Raw genomic sequence first — 24,240 nt, forward strand, 5'->3', positions numbered from 1 at the left:
TCCTCTTCCTCCCTCCCTCTTTCCCTTCCTTCATTCTTCCCTCCTTTGGTTTTGCTTCCTTTCTACAGATATTTCTGAAATACTACTATGTGGAAAGCATTGTGCTGGGAAATGAGGAAATAGATGTTCATATAAACACCAAGCCAGGGAAATGAGAGCAAGGACGGCTATGGCCTCCCTGGGCCTGTCTCCTATTACACAATTCTAATACACTTAAGGTTTCTAGTAAGAACTGGCTGCCAAAATTTTCTGGCAAGCTTGGTGTGACTTATTTTAAAAATCCATTTTCCTCATCCTGAGTGGGCCTTTTTGGTCACTTTTAGAAATCCTGCTTTTGATAATGATCCATGCTACCTGACTCCATCGCCTGACCTGTGATATGACAACAGATACAGGAGGCTTTCTGAAAATCCTATCTAAACTCAGCCTGCAGTGGCTTTGGGACTCCACTATTTGTCTCAGCTGCCACCTGGCATGTCGCCTCATGAGACAGGGGGTGGTGGGGAGGGGAAAGGAAGGCAAAATCCTGAAACACACTACTTGTATTCTAGCCCATTCTAATGCTGCTACTTGCCATTCACCTGAACCTGGCCCTCAATATGGAGGACATTTCCCTGACTTCTAACAAGACCCACCTCTTGCTAGAGACTATTCCTTGTCCCTAAGGCTGCTAAGGCCTTCTTCTTTCCTATTACCTTCATATAGGACAGATCTTGTATGATCCTAGTTATTTACATATTATTACCTCCATTCGAATAGCGTTCCCAAGAGCAGGAAATGCTTTTTTGCCCTTCTTTGAATCTCCAACATTTTAGCCCAGTAGCCTAATGGCTGGCTGATCTTTCCATGTGGTCTAGGCCTTACTCTACATCTCCAGAAAGCTCCTGAAGATCACCAGCACACTCTGGTAGACTGGCATCTACCAGAACCAAAGCTCATGGGCCTCCCAACCAAGATTCCTTTCGTTAGACCAACTAAACACCTAGTTAAATCAAAATAAATAATCAAATAAAATAAACAAGAGAAATCCACCTCCTTCCCCTTACATGCAGGAGTAAAATTTCTTAAAGCAAACTACTTCTCTGAATTCTTTTCATAAGGCATGGTACAGCAGAAGAGTGCTGATTCTGGGGGATGGGACAGTATCAAGACTTAGCTCCCTCAATTTGAGGAGTTCTTGACACCACAATTCTCCTTAAACACTTAAAATTAGCTTTACAAAGATATTTGACCTTTCTTGTGAACCAACTATCTGGTCTCCTCCACTAAAATGCCTTTCTGATGTTTCACCAAGGCATGGAGGGAGTATCAAATCTATTTATTTTTGATATTTAAAACTTAAATGTGAAATAAGAAAAAACAAAATAAAAAAATCAAAAAAACAAAACAAAACAAAAAAACCATTGTCATGTACCCAGCAGAACATCAGGAAAGATTCAAAATATGTAACAAATAAGTTTCTATTTCAAGAAAGCACATATGATAAAAGACAACATTGCATTCATAACAGTCTATTTTTTCTTTGCATCCTTGTAGGTTTTCCTCTGTTCTCTGCTGTGCATTTTTTACTTGGTTCTTTTTTTTCTCACCCGCCCCCTCTTTCTCATTCCCCCCAAGCAGGCTGCAGTTAAGCATGGACATATGTATGAATGTAGATTTCTCTCTTGATTGAATCCTTTTTGAGTTTGACTTTGAGATACCTCTATTTTTTATTCTAATAAATTCTATTCCTGATCATTGTTATGCCTGTGTATATCTCTTATTTTCTATTCCTAATACTTCTACCTATTGATTTGCCTTACTTAACCTTCCTGCTCCCCTACCATTCCCAAAGATCTCTTATCTTCTCTCCCAACTTTACCCTCCCTCTTTATCACATTCCCATTAATCTAAACACCCTTCTGTACCTTACCTTATTCCATCCCTTCTACACTCCCACCTTATCCTATTCCATCTCCCTTTAGTTCTTTATAGATCCTTCTTGATAAATTTTATCTATTAACCCATTCACAATGTGAGTAGGTTTTCAGAGTTACCAGGCCTTTTCCCCCATCTAATTCTTCTGTGTGGGTTCTCGCTATCATACCTCATTCATGTTGCATAATTACTATTTTTACCTTTTACTAGACAGTTTTGCTTTTTAGAATCACATACTCAGCTCTACATCAGTTTTTCTTTTGGGCTAACCAATTATTAATATAAATTTTAAACATATGGTTTACACTTCCATGCATAAAAAAATTTGTCCTTATTTAGTCATGGAAGTAGTCTTCCATGTTGGCTCTTATATGTTAAAATTTTCTATTGATTCAGGTTTGTTTGAGACAAAATCCTGAAAATCTGACAGTTCGCTGGATGTCCATTTTTTCCCATTCAATGTTGTATTTAATTTTGCTGAATATAATATTTTTTGGCCACAACCCTTGTTCTTTTGATTGTTAATATATACTATTTGAGGACCTGTGATTTTTTATTGTAGCTGCTGATAAATCTTGTGCAATTCTTATTGTAGCTTCAGCAATAATCTGAATTGGTTATGTTATTGCCTCTAAAATATTCTCTTTGATTTGAGGGCTTTGAAATTTGGTGCTGTTTCTTTTTATTTTCTTTTTAAGTTTTTTTGAGGTGATTGGTGGATTTCTATTTCTTCTTTCCTTTCTTGCTGTACTACTTCAGGATAATTTTGGAAATTATTTCTTATACTATTGTGTCAAAGTTCTTTTTTTGGTGGGAGTATAAAATCTTATATTCCTACCAAGCTGAAGACTTCAAAAATATAGGCCTGGATGACCAAGGGAGAAATGGCATAGATTAAGTTTGGAGAGCCTTATCAGTTCTCCCAACTGTAAAATGGGGATAATAATAGCATCTTAAGGCTCAAGATTATGGTAAATGATACAAATGATAGCTATTATTTATAAATGATGGCTATCATTGTCATCATCACCAGAAGGTTGGCCATTAGGGAATGTTTTTTTGGCCATAGGAACTCATGGGCTCTATCCAAGCAGCACAAGTGTTTTGCTTTTTTTTTATCATAGGAGATGAACTCACCAATATGATCTTAAGAACTGAAGCACTATTGAAATTTGAGGGTAACTGATGAAATAAAGCTGGAAGGGTTGGCTAATACACTGGACAATTCTTGATAGAATGAAAAGTCCTTGTGGGTCTTTGTATTCTGGCACCCAGAACCGTGCTTTGTCCAAAGAAGAGACTCAATAAATGCTTACTGATTGACCATGACAGTCAGGATTCAAAAGATCTTCACAAACTATGATATCAGGAAGGAAGGAAGAATGTGGTCTGACTATTGGTCCCAAAAATCTATATCCACGTATATGGGAAGAGTACAAGCAGAAAGCAAAATGTACCAACTGGAAGACATCGTGGCAACCATCTGGCTGAAACCAAACTAGACAGGGCTTTTAAACCAACAGAGATGAATTGGTATTTATCCTAGAAAGAATCAATCACTAAAGCTTTTACAATGGGGAACTAAGTAGAGAGCTTCAGAAACCTCCATTTCATAGTCTTGTGAACTGTGGATTGCATTTGGGACAGGCAATGCAGGAAGACTGACTGGAAGGTGACTGCAATGAAGTGAGTGAGAAATAATGAGAGCCTGTGTTTTGGTGAGTAGATAAGGGGAGAGGATACAGCAAAGAAACTGAGGCTCCATGCCAAGAAAAACTTCCTAACAATCACAGCCCCCTTCAAAGGTAAAGAGGCTGCCTCCAGAAAGAATGGATTCGCCATCATTAGAAGCTTTGAAGCAAAGGGTAGATACCAGCTTGGTGGATACACTGTGAAGGGGACACTTGTTCAGGCAGGGACTTTACTATGTAGCCCATTCCTTATTAATAATCTGAAAATGTGTGCTTCTCTAAGGAATTATTTTCTCTTTTGCTTGTCAGATCATGAGAACAAAACAAAAATAATACTAACATCATTACATGAAACAGAATCACCCTCAATTTTCTTTGCCTGTAAGTCATCACGTAGCAAAGATGGACAGTGTAGTGTACAGACTGTTGGAGTTGGCAGAAGGAAAATGAATTCAAATCATGTTTGGCCACTCACTAGCTGTGTGACCCTGGACAAGTCACTGTTTGCCTCAGTTTCTTCTATTGCAAAATAGAGATAATTGTTGTTTAGTTGTGTCTCATTCTTTGTGATTCTGCAGACCAAGGCACGCTAATCCTATTCATGGGGTTTTCTTGGCAAAGATACTAGAGTAGTTTGCTATTTCCTTCTTCAGTGGATTAAGGAAAACAGTGGCTAAGTGACTAGAGACTGCATTTGAACTCTGGTCTTCCTGAGTCCAGGCCCAGTGCTCTACTGACTGTCACCAGGTTGCCTGGGAAGTCAAGAAAAGAACTAATTTTGGAGGGATCTGGAGGAGTTATTTCTGATTGTTCATCTTTTGGCTGTTAGTCCTAACACTTTAGCTTAAACTGTCTCCCAAAGACTCAGTCAAGTAGGTGACAGGTTAGAAGTCTAACATCTCTTTAGTGAGTATATAGGAAGGAATTTCTTAGAAAAGAGAATTATTTTGTAATGGGAACAATCACTCCTAACTTGAGGCAGCAGAATATGGCAGAAGAAGTGAATTTGGAATTGATGAAGTAGAGTTCGCTCATGGTGTAAACCCCGGGCAAATTCCTCCCTCAAGTCTACAGTTCCAAAACTAAGAGGTGGGATTAGATAGATGATCTTCAAGGTACTCATAGCTCTAAAGCTTATGATTTTTGTACATTGGATCCTTTTAAAGGATGCAATTCCTATGGTCTATTATGTTCCGATAGTCTATATATTTGGACCTATAGCTAGGGTGGCCCACTGGATAAGAGTGCTGGGTCTGGAGACAAAGAGACCTGAGTTGAAATCCAGGCTTAGACACTTACAAATTGTATGACCCTGAGCAAATCAATCATGGTTGTCTCAGTTTTCTCAGCTGTAAAATGAGCCAGAGAAGGAAATGGCAAACCACCCCAGTGTCTTTAAGAAGAAAACCCCAAATGGGGTCATGAAGCATTAGATATGACTGAACAATAACAACTAAACCATACATTACAATAAAGAGGAAAAAGGAATATTATTGCCTATAAAAATAATAATTGATATAATATTTTCACTTTGAAAGGTCACCATAATAAATGTTTATATTTTTCTTACTAGTAATACTCTGTAGAATACATAAACCAAAATGGCACAAAGAAGAGTGGCATCTCCCTTTCATTTTTATAAAGCAAAAGAAAATAAGTTCAGAATAACATAGATAGTCAAGTCTAAGTATCATGTCTGGTTCTTTGGGGATTCAAGAAAAGGTACACAGCAGCCTTGTCCCATTAAAACAACATTTGGGTCAAAGGTCAGAACTAAATGCTTCAATTGTTCTTTGTTATCTACCCCTATTATCGTCCTCCACTGGGGAACAGCCAAGAAGGCAGTATCACCAAGTCCACATCACCAGTTGCTATGGTTTCGGGTCAATCTTCATGGTTCCCCTTCCTATCCTATTCGCCAACTATATATTCTTTATACTTATCAGGCATGTGGACAGTAGGCTTCTTTCCATCCATGTTCTACATGGCCGGATGAATGACAGAAATCCACAAGCCTTATCATTGCCAAACAAAACAGAAGCGGGTACTATTTAAGTCAAAGAACTAATGCAAATCAATTCTTTTGTCATAGCAAATACAATCTTGCCAATAACTTCTTGGTTAGGGATAGACACCAGTAAGTCTTTTAGCTAAATCCCTCACTTCTCTTTCCATGTTTAAGGTCACAAAGCACAGCCCCTCAAAAGGAGATCTTCTAAAGAGTTGATCCAGGATATTGGATAGTTATGTTCCAGTTCAAGAATCCATTTAAGCAACTATCTGGAATGATGCTGAGAAAAGATGAATCTGCCAACTCAATAGCTTTGTGCAATACTGCAATATCATATTGCTTTTCCTTGTAGATTATCATCATAAAAGCTCCATTTATTTGGGCCTTACTCTGTGTGCCAAGTACTTTACAAAAACTATCTCATTCGATCCTCACAGCAACCCTGGGCTGGAGGGGCTATCATTATCATCCCCATTTTACAGAGGAGAAAACTGGTTCAGACAGAGTTTAAATGATTTGGCCAAAGTCACACAGACACTAGATTTTAACTCATCTACAGCACCACAGAGTAGACTCAATTAATGCTGTCTCCATCTTGTTTGTACATAGCTGTTTGCATGTTGTAAACCCTTGAAAGCAGGGACTGGTTCTTTTTTTTGGGGGGAGGGGTTGAGAGAGGGGATTATCTACAGAGTTTAGCACAGTGTCTAGGACATAAGTGTTTAAGAGATGTCTGTTGATTGATCTGACCAAATTAAATTAAAACTTCTATTTTAAATGAAGCCACTCCCGATACCATTGTTTTATATGTGATTTTTCTTCTGTGAATCATAAAGAGCTTTTGGGGAAAAAAAGCTTACAATAACCTGGGGTAAGGGAAAAGGGAATAAATACCCCAATTTAGCAAAAGAGGAAACTGAGGCACATAGTAAATAAGACAAGGAATGTAGAGGAGCAATTTAGGACTCATGATTTATTATATAGGTCTTCCCATTAGGCATTACAGCACTCTATAAAGTGTTTTGCTTTTTAAAAAAATTCTTTTTAAAATGTACCTAATTTTTAGGAATGGATTTAAACAGATGTTGGTTTTATGCAAAACAAAGTGGCTTATTATACCATGATTTATAAGATTTTCATTTTTACCATATCTTCAAATAACCATTTTCATTGAATAATCCTGGTAAAAAATATTGCAAATCTTTTTTGTGTGATTCGAATAGTTTTTTTCTTCTTTTGCTTCATACATTTTGAAAAACTGAAATAATGTTGCTATGTGCTATGGATAATAGCCTTCACCCAGCTGAAAAGGATGGATTCCTCAAGGCCTCCCACTGACAGCTTCGGTCACATATTAGAACGAGTTAGCCAGTGGAAATCCTAAGAAAAGAGAAGAAGGATTAGGGCAGCAGATACTCAGCCATGAACATAGTCATCCGGCAGGGAATCTTTGTCATAGGCTGCTTCTTCAGGTCCCGTTCTGGCAAGAATGAAGAAGGTGGATTAGGCGTGTACATTTCCTTCACTTGCTTAAACACAGATTATTTCAAAATTGTGGGCGTCTCCTCACCAGATGAGTCTCTCAATCTCGCCTTGCTGGAGAAGATCGTCTTCAGAAGTTACATGCCCTTAACCAAAACCAAATTCACATCTGGCTCCACTCTCCATGGAGCTGGTCCCCACTGCATCCACTTGACTGGCGGACCTTGGGCACAAAGTACTTCTGTGGGGCCAGGCTCAATCAGCAAGTGCCCACTATATACTGGCACTGTGCTAAGTGCTGGGGACAGAAAAAGGCAAAAGACAGTTCCTGCCTTCAAAGAGCTCACAATCTAATGGGGAAGACAGCAAACAAATCTGCACAAATCAGTTACCCAGGGAATAATTAAGAGAGGGAAGACACTGGAATTAAGAAGGCTTTCTGAAGCCAGAACCGAGGGAAATTTGTGGGGGTCAGCAAATAGAACAGAGGAGAGAGAGCCAGAGAAAGGACCGAGAGCCAAGACCTTGAGTCTTTTGTTTCCTGAACAGCCACAAAGTCAGTGCCACTAGAGTGAAGAGGACACATGGAGAGAGGGGAATAAGGGGGAATCCCAAACAGAGGACTGTGTATTTACTTCTGGAGGCCACAGGGAGTGACATCACCAAACTTTTAGGAAAATCCAGTTAGTGTGGCTGGAGGATGGAGGCTGACTCAGCAGTCTATTGCAAAGTCATGCCACGAGCAGCCGAAGGCCTGCACTAGGGTGGTTAGTGCCCAAAACACAGCCTGCCTGGGAGGATGTGCCAGAGCTCCTATTTCTGATGGGGGACGGCCGTAAAACCACTGGGAGCAGAGTCCCAGTGCAAGAAGGCTTCTAGTAATCATGTAAACAAGGATGGATGGGTCTTGTGGCTTGATTCTCCACACCTTCCCAGAATGTACTTCTAGATCCTTCTCTCTTAGCTACAGTATTGGATAGAGGTTAGAGGTTCAAAAGTCATTTGACCTCCAATGACAGGAGAAGATAACAGGAAGTTTGGATACTGTATGGTAATGTTCCAATTTAAGGATACATTGAAGCAATGTTAAGGTGAAACAATTTATAACACCTACATCAGGGAGACACTTTGTACAAAGAGTAAAGCTTAATTCTCTGTGGTAAATGGTCCCAAACAATGTAGATTGTGGCACAGGTAGTAACTAAAATAGTCAAGCTTTTAAATCTATTTCAAAATGCTTTCATAACTTGAATTTTAAAATGTTATGAAATGTTTAAAATGTTTTGAGATGAATATAATTAAGGGGATCATCATCAAGCCATCTGAAAAAAGGAAATCTGGCAATTTTCCTCAACCAATATTCAAGAGAAAGAGATGGCACTTTTTTTCAAAAAGTAGATGAGTGGAACAGAATCATGGAAGAAGAATCAGAAACAAATAAGGTCAGTAGCTTAGAGTTTGATAAAAGTCAACAGCATAAATAACTTGGGAGAGAACTCCCTAATTTCAAAAGGATTTTGTTATTTCGTGGTCACATTGGAAAGATAAAATACTGTTAAAAAGAATGAGAGGTCATTGAAAATGCAATTGCTCATAATTACCCTGTATAAAGTCTTTTCTGGCTTCACAATGAAAGAACAGATGGAGGGAAGGAAGGAAAGAAGGCATTCCAGTCGAAAGGAAAATGTTTTCTAGAGTTTCTAGCATTCTAGATTTTTCCATAGTTCAGATATGATAACAATGCAATCAGAGCCAGGAGATGGAACTATCCTACAAAATTATTCTGATTCCATGTTTATCAGGTCATCTGATTAGTGGCATTCTGGGAACTTTACTCCCTTCCTGGTAGTAGTACCACTCTGCAGAGGGGCCACACATGCTCCCCCACCACAAAAGTACAGTCTATCCTTATTTGCAAATTTGCTTCCTCACTAAAATGTGTTTCTAACCCCTTCAGCCTTTCAGAATTGTTTGTAGATGTGTAGAGTGGAAAAAAACCAAAATGTGAATTGCCCAGTGCACGTGGTCCTTGCTGACATCGAATATGGCAACAATATGTCTTCTTGTTTCAGCTCCGTCTTTTTCACCATCTATTTAGTGCCATGTTTCCCACTGTGTGCTTTTTGTTGATGCATTTTCTATTTAGAACAGCCTATGTCCAGTGTTCCTAAACTCAAGAAGGATGTGACATGAATTAGAGAAACTTCAGTTAGACATGAGTCACTGCTGTCAGTTCAAGGTTAATGAATCAACTTTTGTTGCATCCACTGATCTCTGGGCCAGAGTTCCCCTGTATTTCCCCTAGGATCAATGGTCCAGTGTTACCAGAACAGGGTTCCCAGGGTCTTTACAGAACACAACTACTGTGTGTAATTCACTGGCCCCACAGTGGGCCTTGGCTGGCCTGCCTCGTTCACCTGTCAAATTCAGGCCCTGAGGCTCCCAGGAGGTAGCAATCCTTGTCTCAGCGAACCTTGAAGCGGGCCCCAACTCTTAGGGCTTATGGAGGCAGCAGCACCGGCCAGCGCCTCTGCTCCCCACTCCCTTCAGCCCATCGTCATCTTCCTTTGCTTTCCCTTCTGCAAACTTCTCTGGGTTCTCCTCGCAGCCTTGGATGCCTTCTTATAAAGAGGGAGTCACTACAGAATGCCCGAGTGGCTGCTAGGGAGTGCCCGTGGAAAGAATCCAGGCCCCACTCCTAACTTATGAAAAGGAACAAAGTAACTGGAAACATAAGGCCACTACCCAGAACATGGAGGCTGGGTTTGGAAACGGTGGCGTGCATAGCCAAAGGGAAAGCTCAGGCAATGCCAATGGAGAGGTGCAGAGGCAAAGGTCTGTGTGGGGTGGAGTAGAGATAAAGTGAAGAACTTCCAAGAATGTTTAAATTCCTCTTCTATATTTTAGTTTTTCTAGGTCTCTATGACCTGTATAAGTATGTTGAGTAGTAGCCAATATGTACTTAGATTTTAGATATATGTATTTAACCTAGAATGATGACATTTATCACTGTTCAAGTTATCAATGTTTAGACAACTAGTTGCCTGATGTATATGGTTCCTCCTGGAACTAGGGAATCTGCTGTTTTTGGCACGAATAACATCCAATTAAGGGGTAGGGGGGCACCTATCTCTTAATGTTCCCCCAACTCATGATGTAATCCTTTGTAACCAGAACCTATAAAAATTGTATAGCTTATCCCTTTCTTTAGCCCTTCTACCGTGAGCTTTCTCTTTCCTTCCTCATGGTGGAACTGCTCATTCTCATGAGAATTTATTAAATAAAACAACTTTTCTGCTTTTTTACTTCGAGAGATCTCTGAGTAGTCATTTTTGGATAGGATTTTCTATCCCTCACAGTTTTGGGGGCTTGGTCCAGGATGAGTATTTGGGGAGATGGCTGCACACCCCAAAAGGGGACAAGCACAACCATGGCTAGTTTTTCCGTGGTCTCTGGCTCTGAGTGTGTAGCCTCCCTTCCTCTTTGATAAACGACCCGAGGCAGAGATACTCAGTGAAAAGCAGAATTGAAGATGAAAAGGAGAAATAGAATCCTGACGGGCCGGCGGGCAGTCTGAAAAGAACACACATATTCTCCAGGTGAGCTTGGAAAGTCTGGGGTCTATTGGCTGGGTCAAGGGAGAACTGAGGGATTAGCCCTCCTAAAAACTGCTTTGGTGGACTGCTATTGACCCAACGGTAAAGGACTTTCTAAGGAGGCTCTTTGTGACTACGGGGCGTGAGGGTAACAAAGGACCTCCGCTGACAATTTGGTTTGAGACCAAGTTGTAAAATGGGGCAGAAGCAGTCCAAAGATTTATGTCAGGACGTTAGCTAGGAAATTTAAGAAAAATAGAGCTCTGTGTCTGTCTGTGTGTGTATGTTTGTCTGCTTTGCATTCCGTTCTGCGTTAAAAGTTAGCAAGCTTATAAGAGAGAAGAATCCAGCCTCTGCGTTGCAGGCTTCATTTAGAGTGTTAATTCTTTCAGAGTGGGTTAGGTAAGAAAAAGAAGTTTGAAAAATCTTTCTCTCTCCCTCTCCCTCTAGCTAACAGCTTCAGCTTTTTGGGGAGAAGGGGGAGGAGGGAGAGAAGGGGAAAAACAAACAAACCATAGATTGAAAGCCTGGAAAGTTTTGAGAAAATAGAAGAACAGTGGCTATCACTCCTGTAAACAAAGAGTCTGATATCAGGACTTAGCCAGAGGAAAAAAATGTTCAAGGTAAAGCAAGGATTTGGTGCTTAACTCTTTCTTGGCTTATTAAAGAAGTTTGAATGGAATATCTAGGTAGATTTTAGGAAATTTCAAGAACTAAAGTTTTAAAATAACTTTAAATTGGTATGGGTGTTAAGATTGGAAACAAGAAACTGCAGGTATTGGAAGGGAGGAATAAAAATAGAGTAAGAGAGGTAAATAGCTGAACACAGGGGCTCTCTGACTTGTTGGACCTGTGGGAAAACTAAACGTGTTTCTAAAAAATTGTGCCAGAAGGAAGAAAAATCATTAGTAAGTTTGCCTTCATGGAATTAGAGAACAGAAAGTTTAAGAAGACTAAACTGGGTATTGTCTGCAACATTTGATTAAAAGTTTGGGGAACTTATTATATTTTAAAGAGGTACTATAATTTTGAAATTGAAATAAAATTGAAATTGGGGGAAATAATTTTACTGTTGTCTTGCACATGTTAGATTTATTCTGGGTAAAAATCTTAAGAATTGTTTGAATATTGTGGCCTTTACAACTGAAGAGAAAAACTTTTTTTTATTATTTGGTTGGACTTCAAATTGAAATTCAAAATTATTGTTATTAAACAAAACGCTAGTATTTTACCTTGGGGGGGGGGAAAGGGAGGGATCATGTTTGTATCTCCTTACTTAAATGGTATATTGCTTTTTTGAAAGTATTAGGTAATTTGTAAACTATATTTTAAGTTTTATGAAATTTGGTTCAAAATTAATTGTGAATCTTGAAGTTTAAAGTTTAAAAAAGGGTGATTTAAATAAAGACAAGGGAAAAGAGATTGATTTTCAAAAGCAATTAATAGTTTAAATGGAGCATTTAATGAAGTTGATTTAAGGATTGATTAATGGGAGCAAATGATTTCAAGAAATCAGTGGGAAAAAGAAGGAACAGGTTGGAAAGGGTACTCACAGAGAGGCGGCTGTGAGATGGAATGTGTTTTTGCAGGGGGAGAGCAGCAGTGGAAAGGTGCAGCCACTTTTGGCTGAAGAAAGCAAACTGATGTAAAGGGACAAGCTACTCTTACAAGATGTTAATTGATTGAATATTTGCTTCTTTAAATACATAATGGTTTTTGTGTTTAAAGAATATAATCAGAAATGTGATATATAGTTTAAAAGGGTTATTTCATGACCAACAGGATGATTTCAGAAAGGCCTGGAGAGACTTACACGAACTGATGCTGAGTGAAATGAGCAGGACCAGGAGATCATTATATACTTCAACAACAATACTAGATGATGACCAGTTCTGATGGATCAGGCCATCCTCAGCAACGAGATCAACCAAATCATTTCTAATGGAGCAGTAATGAATTGAACTAGCTATGCCCAGAAAAAGAACTCTGGGAGATGACTAAAAACCATTACATTGAATTCCCAATCCCTATATTTATGCACACATGCATTTTTGATTTCCTTCACAAGCTAATTGTACAATAATTCAGAGTCTGATTCTTTTTGTACAGCAAAATAATGTTTTGGTCATGTATACTTATTGTGTATCTAAGTTATATTTTAATATATTTAACATCTACTGGTCATCCTGCCATCTAGGGGAGGGGGTGGGAGGGGGTAAGAGGTGAAAAATTGGAACAAGAGGTTTGGCAATTGTTAATCCTGTAAAGTTACCCATGTATATATCCTGTAAATAAAAGGCTATTAAATTAAAAAAAAAAAAAAAAAAAAAAAAGAGCTACAGAAAAAAAAAATAAAAGGGTTATTTCAAAAAGGTTTAATTGATATGTTTTTAAAGAACTTTTCAGATTCTTTTATGTAAAAATAGGAAGCTTTAATTAACTGTATTGATGCCAATTATTTAAAGGGACTCTGAGGATAATAGTTTTTGCCTTTGTCCCTTTGAAAATGTTTTTGTTATGGACAATATGTAGTTTGGGATTTTCTGTGTACTAGGTATTTTAAAAGCAAAATGATTGATATAATATTCAATTTATGGAAAATCGACTTGGGTATGTAAGAATTGTGTGAGCATTTTGGGATAAATTTCTTACTGTTAAGTCTTACAATATGTTAGATGATCCTCTTCTGGCAGGAAGGAAGAAGAGTGACCTTGTCCAAGTCACTATCAGTTTATTAAATTATTTAGGAGCACAGGGACTGAGAATTTCTCAAGACAAACTGCAATTTGTGAAATGTGAAGTAAAATATTTAAGTCATTATATAAGGGAAGAGAAAAAGAAATTAGATCCTGTAAATTACTTGAGGGAAAGAATGGAAACAGTAAAGGTAAGGGATTGGCACATAGGGCATTGGTCACTGAAATTTTAACTAACCTTATATTGCCTAAGAACATTGCAGTGATTCATGTGCAAGGACATCAGAGAAGAGATTCATTTGAGGCTAGGGGAAATCACCTTGTGAATGAGGAAACTAAACGGGCTAGAGAAGAGGAATCTGTAAGTACAACAGAGGAAATGATGGTGCTAATTCCAACATTTCCACCTCAATTGCCTCCACCTTCCCTTACCCTGGAAGAGAAAAAAAAGATTCAGAGTCTTGGTGCTCAGGAGGATAAAGAAGGGCATTGGTTCCTACCAGATTGCAGAGAGGTATTGACCACAGCAGGTATGAGACATGTATACTTTCATAAGAGCAGTCATTGGGGTGTCCACCTGTGTGATGTGGTGCTGACTAAGTTTGTGGCACCCGGCTTGTACACAATAAATAGTACGGCAGCTTGTTAGTGGCTGTCTTGTTTGTCCAAGGACAAATAAGGCGGCTCAGTGACAAATCTGAAAAGGAGGAAGGCCCCTGGTAACAGGTCTTTTCAATGTATATAGGTGAACTTCACTGAACTGCCATCTGTGAGGCATCTCAAATACCTGTTGGTTGTAGTGGACCATCTGATTTCATGGGTGGAGGCCTTTCCCCTTGCCCAGGCAACAGTCTCAGTGGTTGTAAAAATACTTCTTGATCATTCCGGGGTATGGGTTGGTGGAACAGGTAGATTCGGACCAAGGCACCCATTTCACAGCTAAGATGGGGCCACAGCCCAAGCTCTAGAAATATCCTGGGATTTACATAACCCATGGCATCCACCCTCATCAGGCAAAGTGGAAAGGATGAATCAGGAAATTAAAGGGCAACTAATTAAATTGGCCTTAAGAGACACAATTGCCCTGGACTAAGTGCCTTCCCCTTTGATTTAGAACAAAACTCTGGAGGGATGTGGGATTATCACCTTATGAATTACTGTATGGTCACCCTTATCCAAAAGGGATTCAAAATTCTTCCTTGGATCCACTATTTGAAACCAAGGATTTGTTTTTAAGGAAATATGTCATGTCTGTACTGCAACATCTGAAAACTTTACAACTAAAAGGGCTTATTGCTAAGACTCCTCCCTCAGGATTCACAGTGCATAAGTTCTAGCTTGGAGACTGGGTCCTGGTTTGGACATGGAAGGAGGACAAGCTAACCCTGACCTGGGAAGGACCATTCTAGATCCTCCTGATATCAGGTACAGCAGTGCATACACAGGAAAGAGGGTGGACTCAGCATACCAGAATTAAAGGATGGGTGGACACTCCGAGGGTGTGGACTTCCAAACTGAATGCAGAGAACAAGCTGAGACAAACATTGAAAAGGATCTGATGGATTGTATATGTAAAATCTTAATAGCAGTATTGCTCTGGGGTACTATATTGGGGCTTTTTCTAACAGTATTAGATATTATTTTCTGTTGGACAGTGTTACTTCAACTCAGAAATTTGACTTATTATTCGGTAGAATAGGGGCCAAACAAAACACTCACAGAAGGGGATTGTGCTTTCTATCCTTATGTATAGTGTTATACACTTGCTGGAACAATCCCTAATCCTTTATTGAAGGAAGGCAATAGCTTTCAGAACTTGATTCAGGTTATTGCTGATACATTTTATCTCAAAAACTGCTGGATATGTGGGGGACCCAAACAACTCACACAATGGCCCCAAGTACCTGTCCCTTTATTTCCAGCTTGGATATTGAGTAATAGATCAGTTGTACATGATAGTAGAGGATTTTGGTCAGATCAGGAGGAACATCAGTGGAAACTAACTAATGCTGTCCCAGGAGGGCACTGTTTAAATCAAACAGGCACAGGGCCTTGGATGGGAGAAAGTAAATGCAAATGGACTTTTACCCACCAGCCAGAGAAGGCAGATGTTACAGACTGTAGTAAATATAAAAATAGATAGAATAAAACAAGTATTGTTTGTGATGATGGGTCAGTGATTAAATGTATTCATCAACATACAGTAGAGGGTAGTGAAGAATGCTTGAAGGAATTTAAAAAGAAACCAACTTGTCAAACACCCCAAGATTTATGGAAATGTTTAAGGTTAAATAGCACAAAGCCAGGTACTGCTAGTACTGTAATAGGATGGAAGTGGGAAAAGAGTAATGGAACTATTAGAAGAATGTTTGGTAACTTTTGAAGTAATATAGATTTTACTAGGGAAAATGATTGTAATTGCACTTAGATACCTGAAAAGCAACTTTGGAAGGTAATTCAAAGACTATGAAAGGGAGACTGTTAGGCCCATGGGATGTTAGTTATTTCCTGCCCTCAACAGGAGTTTTTATCTTCTGGCGTGAGAAAAACCCAGCTTTAAGGGGACACTATTGGATTTATGGTCAAATAACATATATTCACCTCCCAAGGAATTGGACTGGGAGTTGTTATATAGGTACAATAAGGCCCAAGTTTTTCTTCCTTCCAGAAGATAGTGACAAACAACTAGGAATACGACTATATGATAATCTAAAGAGAGAAGAACAAGGCTTAGATTGTTCTCTAACTAGTATAGATACTTCTCTGACTCAAACAGGTGATGGTAATGGATGAGGAAATACATGGCCCCCAGAAAGAATCATCAAAGAGTACGGGCCAGCCACATGGGTCAGGATGGAATCTGGGGGAATAGGACATCAATATATATATATATATATATTAAATAGGTTAATTAGATTACAAGCAGTTCTGGAGATAACAACTAACCAGACTGCTCAGGCTCTTGATTTGCTAGCTGATCAAGCCACTCAAACATGAGAAGCTGTTTTACAGCATTGACTAGTTTTAGATTATTTGCTAGCAGAGGAAGGAGGGTTCTGTGGAAAATTAAACTTGTCCACTTGTTGCATGCAAATTGATGATAATGGGCAAGTGGTAAAAGAAATTTATAAAAGGCATTTGCAGAATAGTTCATGTGCCTGTACAGGGCACTTGTAAGGCAAATTCCCCTTTTTCTAACAGTTGGCGGTCCTGGTTTAATGGCAGCTGGTGGAAACAACTTTTATGGTATGGACTAATTGCAATCAGTGGTATTATATTGTTACCATTATGTTTACCCTGTATAATTACATTAATAACCAGAATAGTCCAACGATCCCTATCGAAATTATTGCATCCAGAGGATACTATTAAGATGATGATTCTCCAAAAAAGAGGCTGGAGGGTGCTGGAAGGAGATAATTCTGATAGTGAACTTGATAAACAATGTGTAAATCTGTTAACTGACTTAGAGCAATATATAAGTTCTTCATAGAAAATATGATAAAATCATTTACATATTAGAAGGGGGTAGCTGTGTAGAGTGAAGTAGAGATAAAGTGAAGAACTTCCAAGAATGTTTAAATTCCTCTTCTATATTTTAGTTTCTCTAGGTCTCTGTGACCTGCATAAGTATGTTGAGTAGTAACCAATATGTACTTAGATTTTAGATATATGTATTTAACCTAAAATGATGACATTTATCGCTGTTCAAGTTATCAATGTTTAGACAACTAGTTGCCTGTGTATGGTTCCTCCTGGAACTAGGGAATCTGCTATTTTGGGCACGAATAACATCCAATGGGGGGGGGGGGGGGGGGGGGGGGTTAGGGTTAGCGGTTATCTTGTTTGTCCAAGGACAAATAGGGCGGCTCAATGACAAATCTGAAAAGGAGGAAGGCCCCCTGGTAACAGGTCTTTTCAATGTATACAGGTGAACTTCACTGAACTGCCATCTGTGAGGCATCTCAAATACCTGTTGGTTGTAGTGGACCATCTGACCTCATGGGTGGAGGCTTTCTCTTTTCCTCCTCATGGTGGAACTGCTCATTCTCATGAGAATTTATTAAATAAAACAACTTTCCTGCTTTTTACTTCGAGAGGTCTCTAAGTAGTCATTTTTGGATAGAATTTTCTATCCCTCACAGGTCCATGTGGGTGTTGGAGCTCACCATTAAATGGCACCTTTGCCTTTGTTCTCAATCAACCACAATAACAACAGGCACAAAAGTTAACATTTATCTGCCACCTCAAGGTCCTCATGTGCTACAAAGTTTACCAAGTGCTCACCATGTGGGTCTGAAATATACATTTTGGAGGGCTGTGTTTGGGTATCTGTTAGGGAGCATCATTTGTGCCAAGGCAAGTTGTGACATACTTAATGGAAAGCCGGCCCTCAAGTAAGAAAGGCCTAAATTCAAGTCCACCTTAGAATCCTGGTGACTAGGAAGCCCAAGACAAAGCCCTGACCTCTCTCAGTATCTGCTTCTTACCTGATCTGTTTTGGAAGAGGGAATTTCCTCACTGAAATTCCCTATACCAATAAAATCACAGATTTTATGTTATTATGTTATTAAAAGTATTTCCATGAATTAGAAATGGGATTCAAGTAACTTAATGAAGCAATTAAAACCTATAGAAGGTAGCAGTATTTAACACCCTCCCTATTTTTCTGGCTACTATTTCTCCTAACTATTAACTTAGAGGACATTACAACTACAAAAATCAGGGAGGAAAAAATGACAAGAACTCCATTAAATCCATTTCTTAAAGATGTCAGCAAACCTTTTAAAAGCCTCCAGATCAAGCCTCTGCCCTTTTTCTAAGAAGGAAGTCAGAGCTAATTGGAATCACAACATTGGGGGCATTTTGGTGGTCAGTCAAGATGACAGCCACTAGAGAAAGAGCCTTTGGCCACCCCCAGGGCTACCACTGAGCATCAGCCCTGACACAAAATTTGAGAACTGGAAGATTCTTGGCTTAGTGGGAGTGTTTCCTTCCTCACTGATATGGGCAGCACTTACCTGTTTCTTCCGACTGGCTTGAGGCTCAATCATAACGTTGATAAGAGATGGCACTGTTTTCTCAGCTAAGCTTGTTCTTAGAGCATTCTGCAACTCTCCTGGAGTTTGCACAAAATATCCCTTGCCTCCAAATGCAGTCATAATCTGCTCATAACGGGAATTTGGCAGGAGAGAAACTGGAGGGGCCCTGAAAAAGGCAAGTAAATGATCACTAATGTTTACTGATGTTCTGAAATAATTTATTGAATTGGAATAAAAACTTGTGCTTATTATATAAATATATATGTAATTATATATGCATATATATAATTCTACAGGCTTTTTTAACTTGTAAAATAAGTTCACAAAATAAGTCAAATACTGAGTTGAATACAAAGTAATAAAAAAAAAAGCTAACTAAACAAGAGTTAAATAAGGAAACTCTCAGGAAAAGGGAGAATTCAAGAAAGTTATTAGAAAACTAGTAGGCCATTTGACCAGAACAATGAAAAACTGTATATGGCAGAGAATCTTGAAAGGAAAATAACAAAGAGGGAAAAAATTTTTTATGAAGCTTTCTGAAAAAATTTGAAACAAAAGGTAAATTTCCAGCCACTGCCCAAAGAACGTCAATTATTCAACAATGGAGGTGGCAGCACCAATGTAGACGGAAGAGTCCAGAAGTCAGATAGATTTGGATCACACTCAACACAAACCAGAATAGGAAGTCAAGTCTTCCTGATGATTCAGGAAAGGAAAATCCAGTAAGAATGTTAAAACATTGCTGCTGTTTGTTTCTTATATCTTACTTTGTGTGATATTAATAGTCATACTAATCCTGGCAGGCATTTTTGTTTTATTCAGTGTTTATTTCAAATTTCAAACAAGTCTTAGCAAGTTGATCAAGCCTTGGAAGTTTAATAGTTTCCCCCCAAATAGTATTTTATTTTTCCAAATACATGTAAAGATAGTTTTCAATATACATTTTTGCAAAACTTGGCATTTAAATTTTTTCTCTCCCCCTTTCTCACCCAAGGAAGCAAGCAATCTGATATAGGTTAAATATATGCAATTATTTTAAACATATTTCCATATCTGTCATGTTTGCAAGAAAAATCAGACCAAAAGAAAAAAAAAAAAAAAACAAGATATAAAAAAACCAAAAAGGTTAAAAAACTATGCTTTAATCCACATTTAGTCTCTGTAGTTCTCTCTCTGGATGATTGGCATTTTCAATATCAAGTCTATTGGAATTGTTTAATGCCCTTTCTAATTAGTGTTATTGCAGACCCACACTTAACACCATATACCAAGATAACATCAAAATGGGTCCATGATTTAGACATAAAGAACGAGATTATAAACAAATTGGAGGAACATAGGATAGTTTATCTCTCAGATAGGAGGAAGAAATTTGTGACTAAAGACAAACTAGCGACCATTATTGATCACAAAATAGAAAAATTACATCAAATTAAAAAAGTTTCTGTACAAACAAAACTAATGTAAACAAGATTAGAAGGGAAGCCACAAACTGGGAAAACATCTTCACAGTGAAAGGTTCTGATAAAGGCCTCATTTCCAAAATATATAGAAAACTGACTCTAATTTATAAGAAACCAAGCCATTCTCCAATTGATAAATGGTCAAGGATATGAACAGACAATTTTCAGATGATGAAATTGAAATTATTACCACTCATATGAAAGAGTGTTCCAAATCATTATTAATCAGAGAAATGCAAATTAAGACAACTCTGAGATACCACTACACACCTATCAGATTGGCTAAGATGAGAGGAAAAAATAATGATGATTGTTGGAGGGGATGCGGGAAAACTGGGACACTGATACATTGTTGGTGGAGTTGTAAACGAATCCAACCATTCTGGAGAGCAATCTGGAATTATGCCCAAAAAGTTATCAAATTGTGCATCCAGCAGTGTTTCTACTGGACTTATACCCCAAGGAGATACTAAAGAAGGGAAAGGGACCAGTATGTGCCAAAATGTTTGTGGCAGCCCTGTTTGTAGTGGCTAGAAGCTGGAAACTGAGTGGATGCCCATCAATTGGAGAATGGCTGGGTAAATTGTGGTATATGAATGTTATGGAATATTATTGTTCTGTAAGAAATGACCAGCAGGATGAATACAGAGAGGCTTGGAGAGACTTACATGAACTGATGCTAAGTGAAATGAGCAGAACCAAGAGATCATTATATAAGTCAACGACGATACTGTATGAAGAGGTAATCTGATGAAAGTGGATTTCTTTGACAAGGAGACCTAATTCAGTTTCAATTGATCAATGATGGACAGAACCAGCTACAATCAGGGTTAAAGAACACTGGGAAATAAGTGTGGACTGCTTGCATTTTTGTTTTTCTTCCCGGGTTATTTTTATCTTCTGAATCCAATTTTCCCTGTGCAACAAGAAAACTGTTTGGATCTGCACACATACATTGTATCTAGGATATACTAGGACATATTCAACATATATAGGACTGCTTGCCATCTAGGGGAGGGTGGAGGATGGGAGGGAAAAATCGGAACAGAAGTGAGTGTAAGGGATAATGTTGTAAAAAAAAATCCCTGGCATGGATTCTGTCAATAAAAAGTTACTGATAATAATAAAAAATAATAATAATAGTGTTATTGCATTGGATTAATTTCATTATAATAGAAATGGCAAACCACTCCAGTATCTTTGCAAAAAAAATCCCAAATGGGGTCACAGAGTCAGATCTGACTAAAACATTTTAACAATAACACTGCATTCATTAGATAAGAATATTCCAAAACTTTACCAAAAAACCAACAAAAACAACTACAAACAAATCTCAAATCCCCAAATAATTCCAATGTTAGAGTAAAGTACAGGTCCGGAATCCCAGTGTCAGGGGTTCTTGGAAGGGTTTCACTTCTACAAGGTCCCAGATGAAGACTCAAAGCTAAGATTGTGCAGGAAGGGAAGTTTTGCCTCAAGAGTTTTTGAAAGTTAATTTTATCTTTGATTTTTAACTATGAGCTTTTATTGATGTCTTTTGTTTTTTATATCATCACTGTCCTTCCCTTTCTCAAAGAGCCAACCCATTTAAAATTAATATTTTTACAGACAAAAAAAAGGAAAAAAAATATCATTACAACTCTTCAGGATATTGAAAAACTCCGAAACCCTGAACAATGTGCCAAACCGGTGGCCCATTCTCTCATATCTCTGGAGCCAAGCTTGTTCTTTGTAGTTTTTCTAACTTGCAATCTTCTGGTGTGCCATTCTTCCCATTTACACTGTTGAAATTATTGTGTATTCTGTTTTCTTATCTCTGCTTACTTTACTCATGCATTCATTCTTTCTTTTTTGGAGGCAATCAGGGTGAAGTGATTTGTCCAGAGTCACACAATTACTAAATTCTATCTAAAGTCCTCCTGAACTGCAGGAATGGTACTCTATCCACTGCACCACCAGAGACACCCCTCATACATTAACACTCCATTGATTAATACCCAATTAGCATAGTAATGCTCCATTACATTCATGTCCTATGATTTATTTAGCCATTTCCCAATTAATGGACATCTGTTGGAATCCTTACAAAGTGCTATTTTAGCATGGTACTTAGCAAATCCTCTAGCTCACTAATGTATTTAAGTACTCATTGGAGTTCACAAGTATGGGAGATTCACAAAGTTAACTTTGTAAAGACATCTACTTTGTTTCTAATTTTCTATCACAAAGAGGGTTATTATACATTTTTTATCATATAAGAGGTCTTCTTATCAATGGCTTCCTTTGAAGATATATGCCTCATTGTGGAATCTTTAGGTCTGTTGTGCCAAAGTTCCCTTTTTAATGTCGTGACCCAGTTTCTCCAATTGTCCTATTTAGTTATTCTGCCTCAGGTTATAACCTTTCCCTCTTAATGTTTGATGAGATAAAGGTTTTATATTTTTAGGTTGCAGACATTCCTTCTTAATGTTTGACAACATAAAGAAAGGTATATCAATTTCAGATGTCATTAGAATATCAGTAACCTCCCTCCATTAGGTTATCCCCACCTAGGTACCTCCATTATGTCACTGTCTTGTTATCCTATAAAAAAGCTTGCTGTCCCCATACTTGGGGCTAGACTAGAGATGATAGTCTCCTCTAGCCCTGGGATTAACCATGGATCCATTGGTCCCAGTATTTTTCTCCATTTAATAAACTACTGAATTTGTCTCTAATTTCTTGTCTTGCTAAGTTTCTTCGGCATTACATTTAAAGACTGTGGATATTTTAATCACTTGATTTTTATAATCCTAAACTGTTCTTCAAAATGGTTATACTGTAATGTCAGAGAAACTGAGGCAAGATAGAGATTAGAGAGTTTTTAATATTTTATTTGAAAGGGAGAGATTTAGTGGGACCAAATGGATCCATGATTTGGTCCCAGGGCTAAATGAGACTATGTCTCCTAGAATCTAGCAGCCAATATGAGTGACTGAGGCAGGGGCACAGTCAGGGTGCTGAGAGTGGGAACAGGACTATGGACAATTCCTACCCTTTATTTATTTGAAAATTAGCCCCCCTAATGGCTAAAAAATGGCCAAATCACAGAAGGCTGGATAAAAGTCAACATTCTGTACCTTTACTAATTCCTATCAGCAACTGGCCCACTGAATGGCTTCTCAATGTAAACAAACCCATTTTTTGTCAAAAAACAAAAAACAAAAAAAACAAAAACAAAAAAACCCCACTTCACTTGGAGGTCAGGACTGTGAATTCTTTCTCTCAAAAACCTGCGACACTGACACCGGCCTGGGGTCCTCATCACTGGTAACAGTAATATGTGGGGAGCAGGCACTAATCTACAGCCACATAAGGCCAACCTTGAATAGGTTGAATCTCCTAATCACATTATACCAAAGACTTCCTGAATAGGAATCTCCTAATCACATCCTAACTTTGAATAGGCAGATATCTAGGCATCCCCTAATCGCATCATAGAGCTTCCTGCCACCAGAAACATCTGAGCAGTTCATCCTTGGGCGGGATACCAACCCTTTGTCATGGACCCCCACCCAGTACTGTGTTTGAACAACCCTGCCTTCTTTTCTACTGCTATATATATCTGTACTATTGCACCCATTAAAATGAGGCTTGATCAGAATGATTTAACTTGCCTCCATTTTGCACGTCCCCTCTCTCTTGCCCTTATCTCTTTTCTTCCAGGGTCCACACACTGCCTTGCGGGCTGAGGCAGTAATACATAATCCCCCCCCAAACTATTGTCTGTACAGGAGATTTTCAGTTTTACATAATCAAATTTATCTATTTTCTCTTTTATGACTCTTTCATTTAAGACTTCATCACCTACCTACAAGCTGTGAGAGTTATAGAATGTTTTTCTTTTAATGCTTTTATAGTGTCATCTTTAATATTAAGGTCTTGCATCCAGTAATAATGTATTGTGAAGTATGTTATAAGGCAGGGGTCCTTAAACTTTTTAAATAAGGGGCCAGTTCACTGTCCCTCAGACTGTTGGAGGGCTGGACTATAGTAAAACAAACAAACAAACAAAAAAAACCCTTTGTTTATTGGGCCTTTAAATAAAGAAACTTCATAGCCCTGGGTGAGGGGGATAAACGTCCTCAGCTGCTGCATCTGGCCCTCCAGCCGTAGTTTGAGGACCCCTGTTAAAGTGTTAGTCTAAGTTTAATTTTTACCACATTGCTTTCTAGTTTTCCTAGAAGTTTTTATCAGACAGAGTTCTTTCTTAAGTAACTTATGTTTTCAGCTTTATCTAACTGGGTTACTTAACTCCACTGTTTCTGAGTCTTTCCTGTCTAGTCTGTCACACTACTCTACT

General features: G+C 38.4%; 1 protein-coding gene across 3 annotated transcripts in view; it reads right to left on the reverse strand.

The window, feature by feature from the left end:
* HACL1 (2-hydroxyacyl-CoA lyase 1) overlaps nt 1-24,240 on the reverse strand; it is an 82,343-nt gene that overhangs the window by 27,217 nt on the left and 30,886 nt on the right. For 2 of the 3 annotated variants that reach the window (XM_031940273.1, XM_031940276.1), the window contains exon 16: nt 18,415-18,601. In XM_031940273.1, coding sequence (XP_031796133.1) covers nt 18,415-18,601 — 187 coding nt within the window. Of the gene's footprint in view, nt 1-6,566; nt 7,000-18,414; nt 18,602-24,240 lie in introns of those variants that run through there. The other variant, XM_031940274.1, reaches the window with a different exon arrangement.

The sequence above is a fragment of the Sarcophilus harrisii genome, chromosome 5 (assembly GCF_902635505.1).
Source record: "Sarcophilus harrisii chromosome 5, mSarHar1.11, whole genome shotgun sequence".
Classification (NCBI taxonomy): Eukaryota; Metazoa; Chordata; class Mammalia; order Dasyuromorphia; family Dasyuridae; genus Sarcophilus; species Sarcophilus harrisii.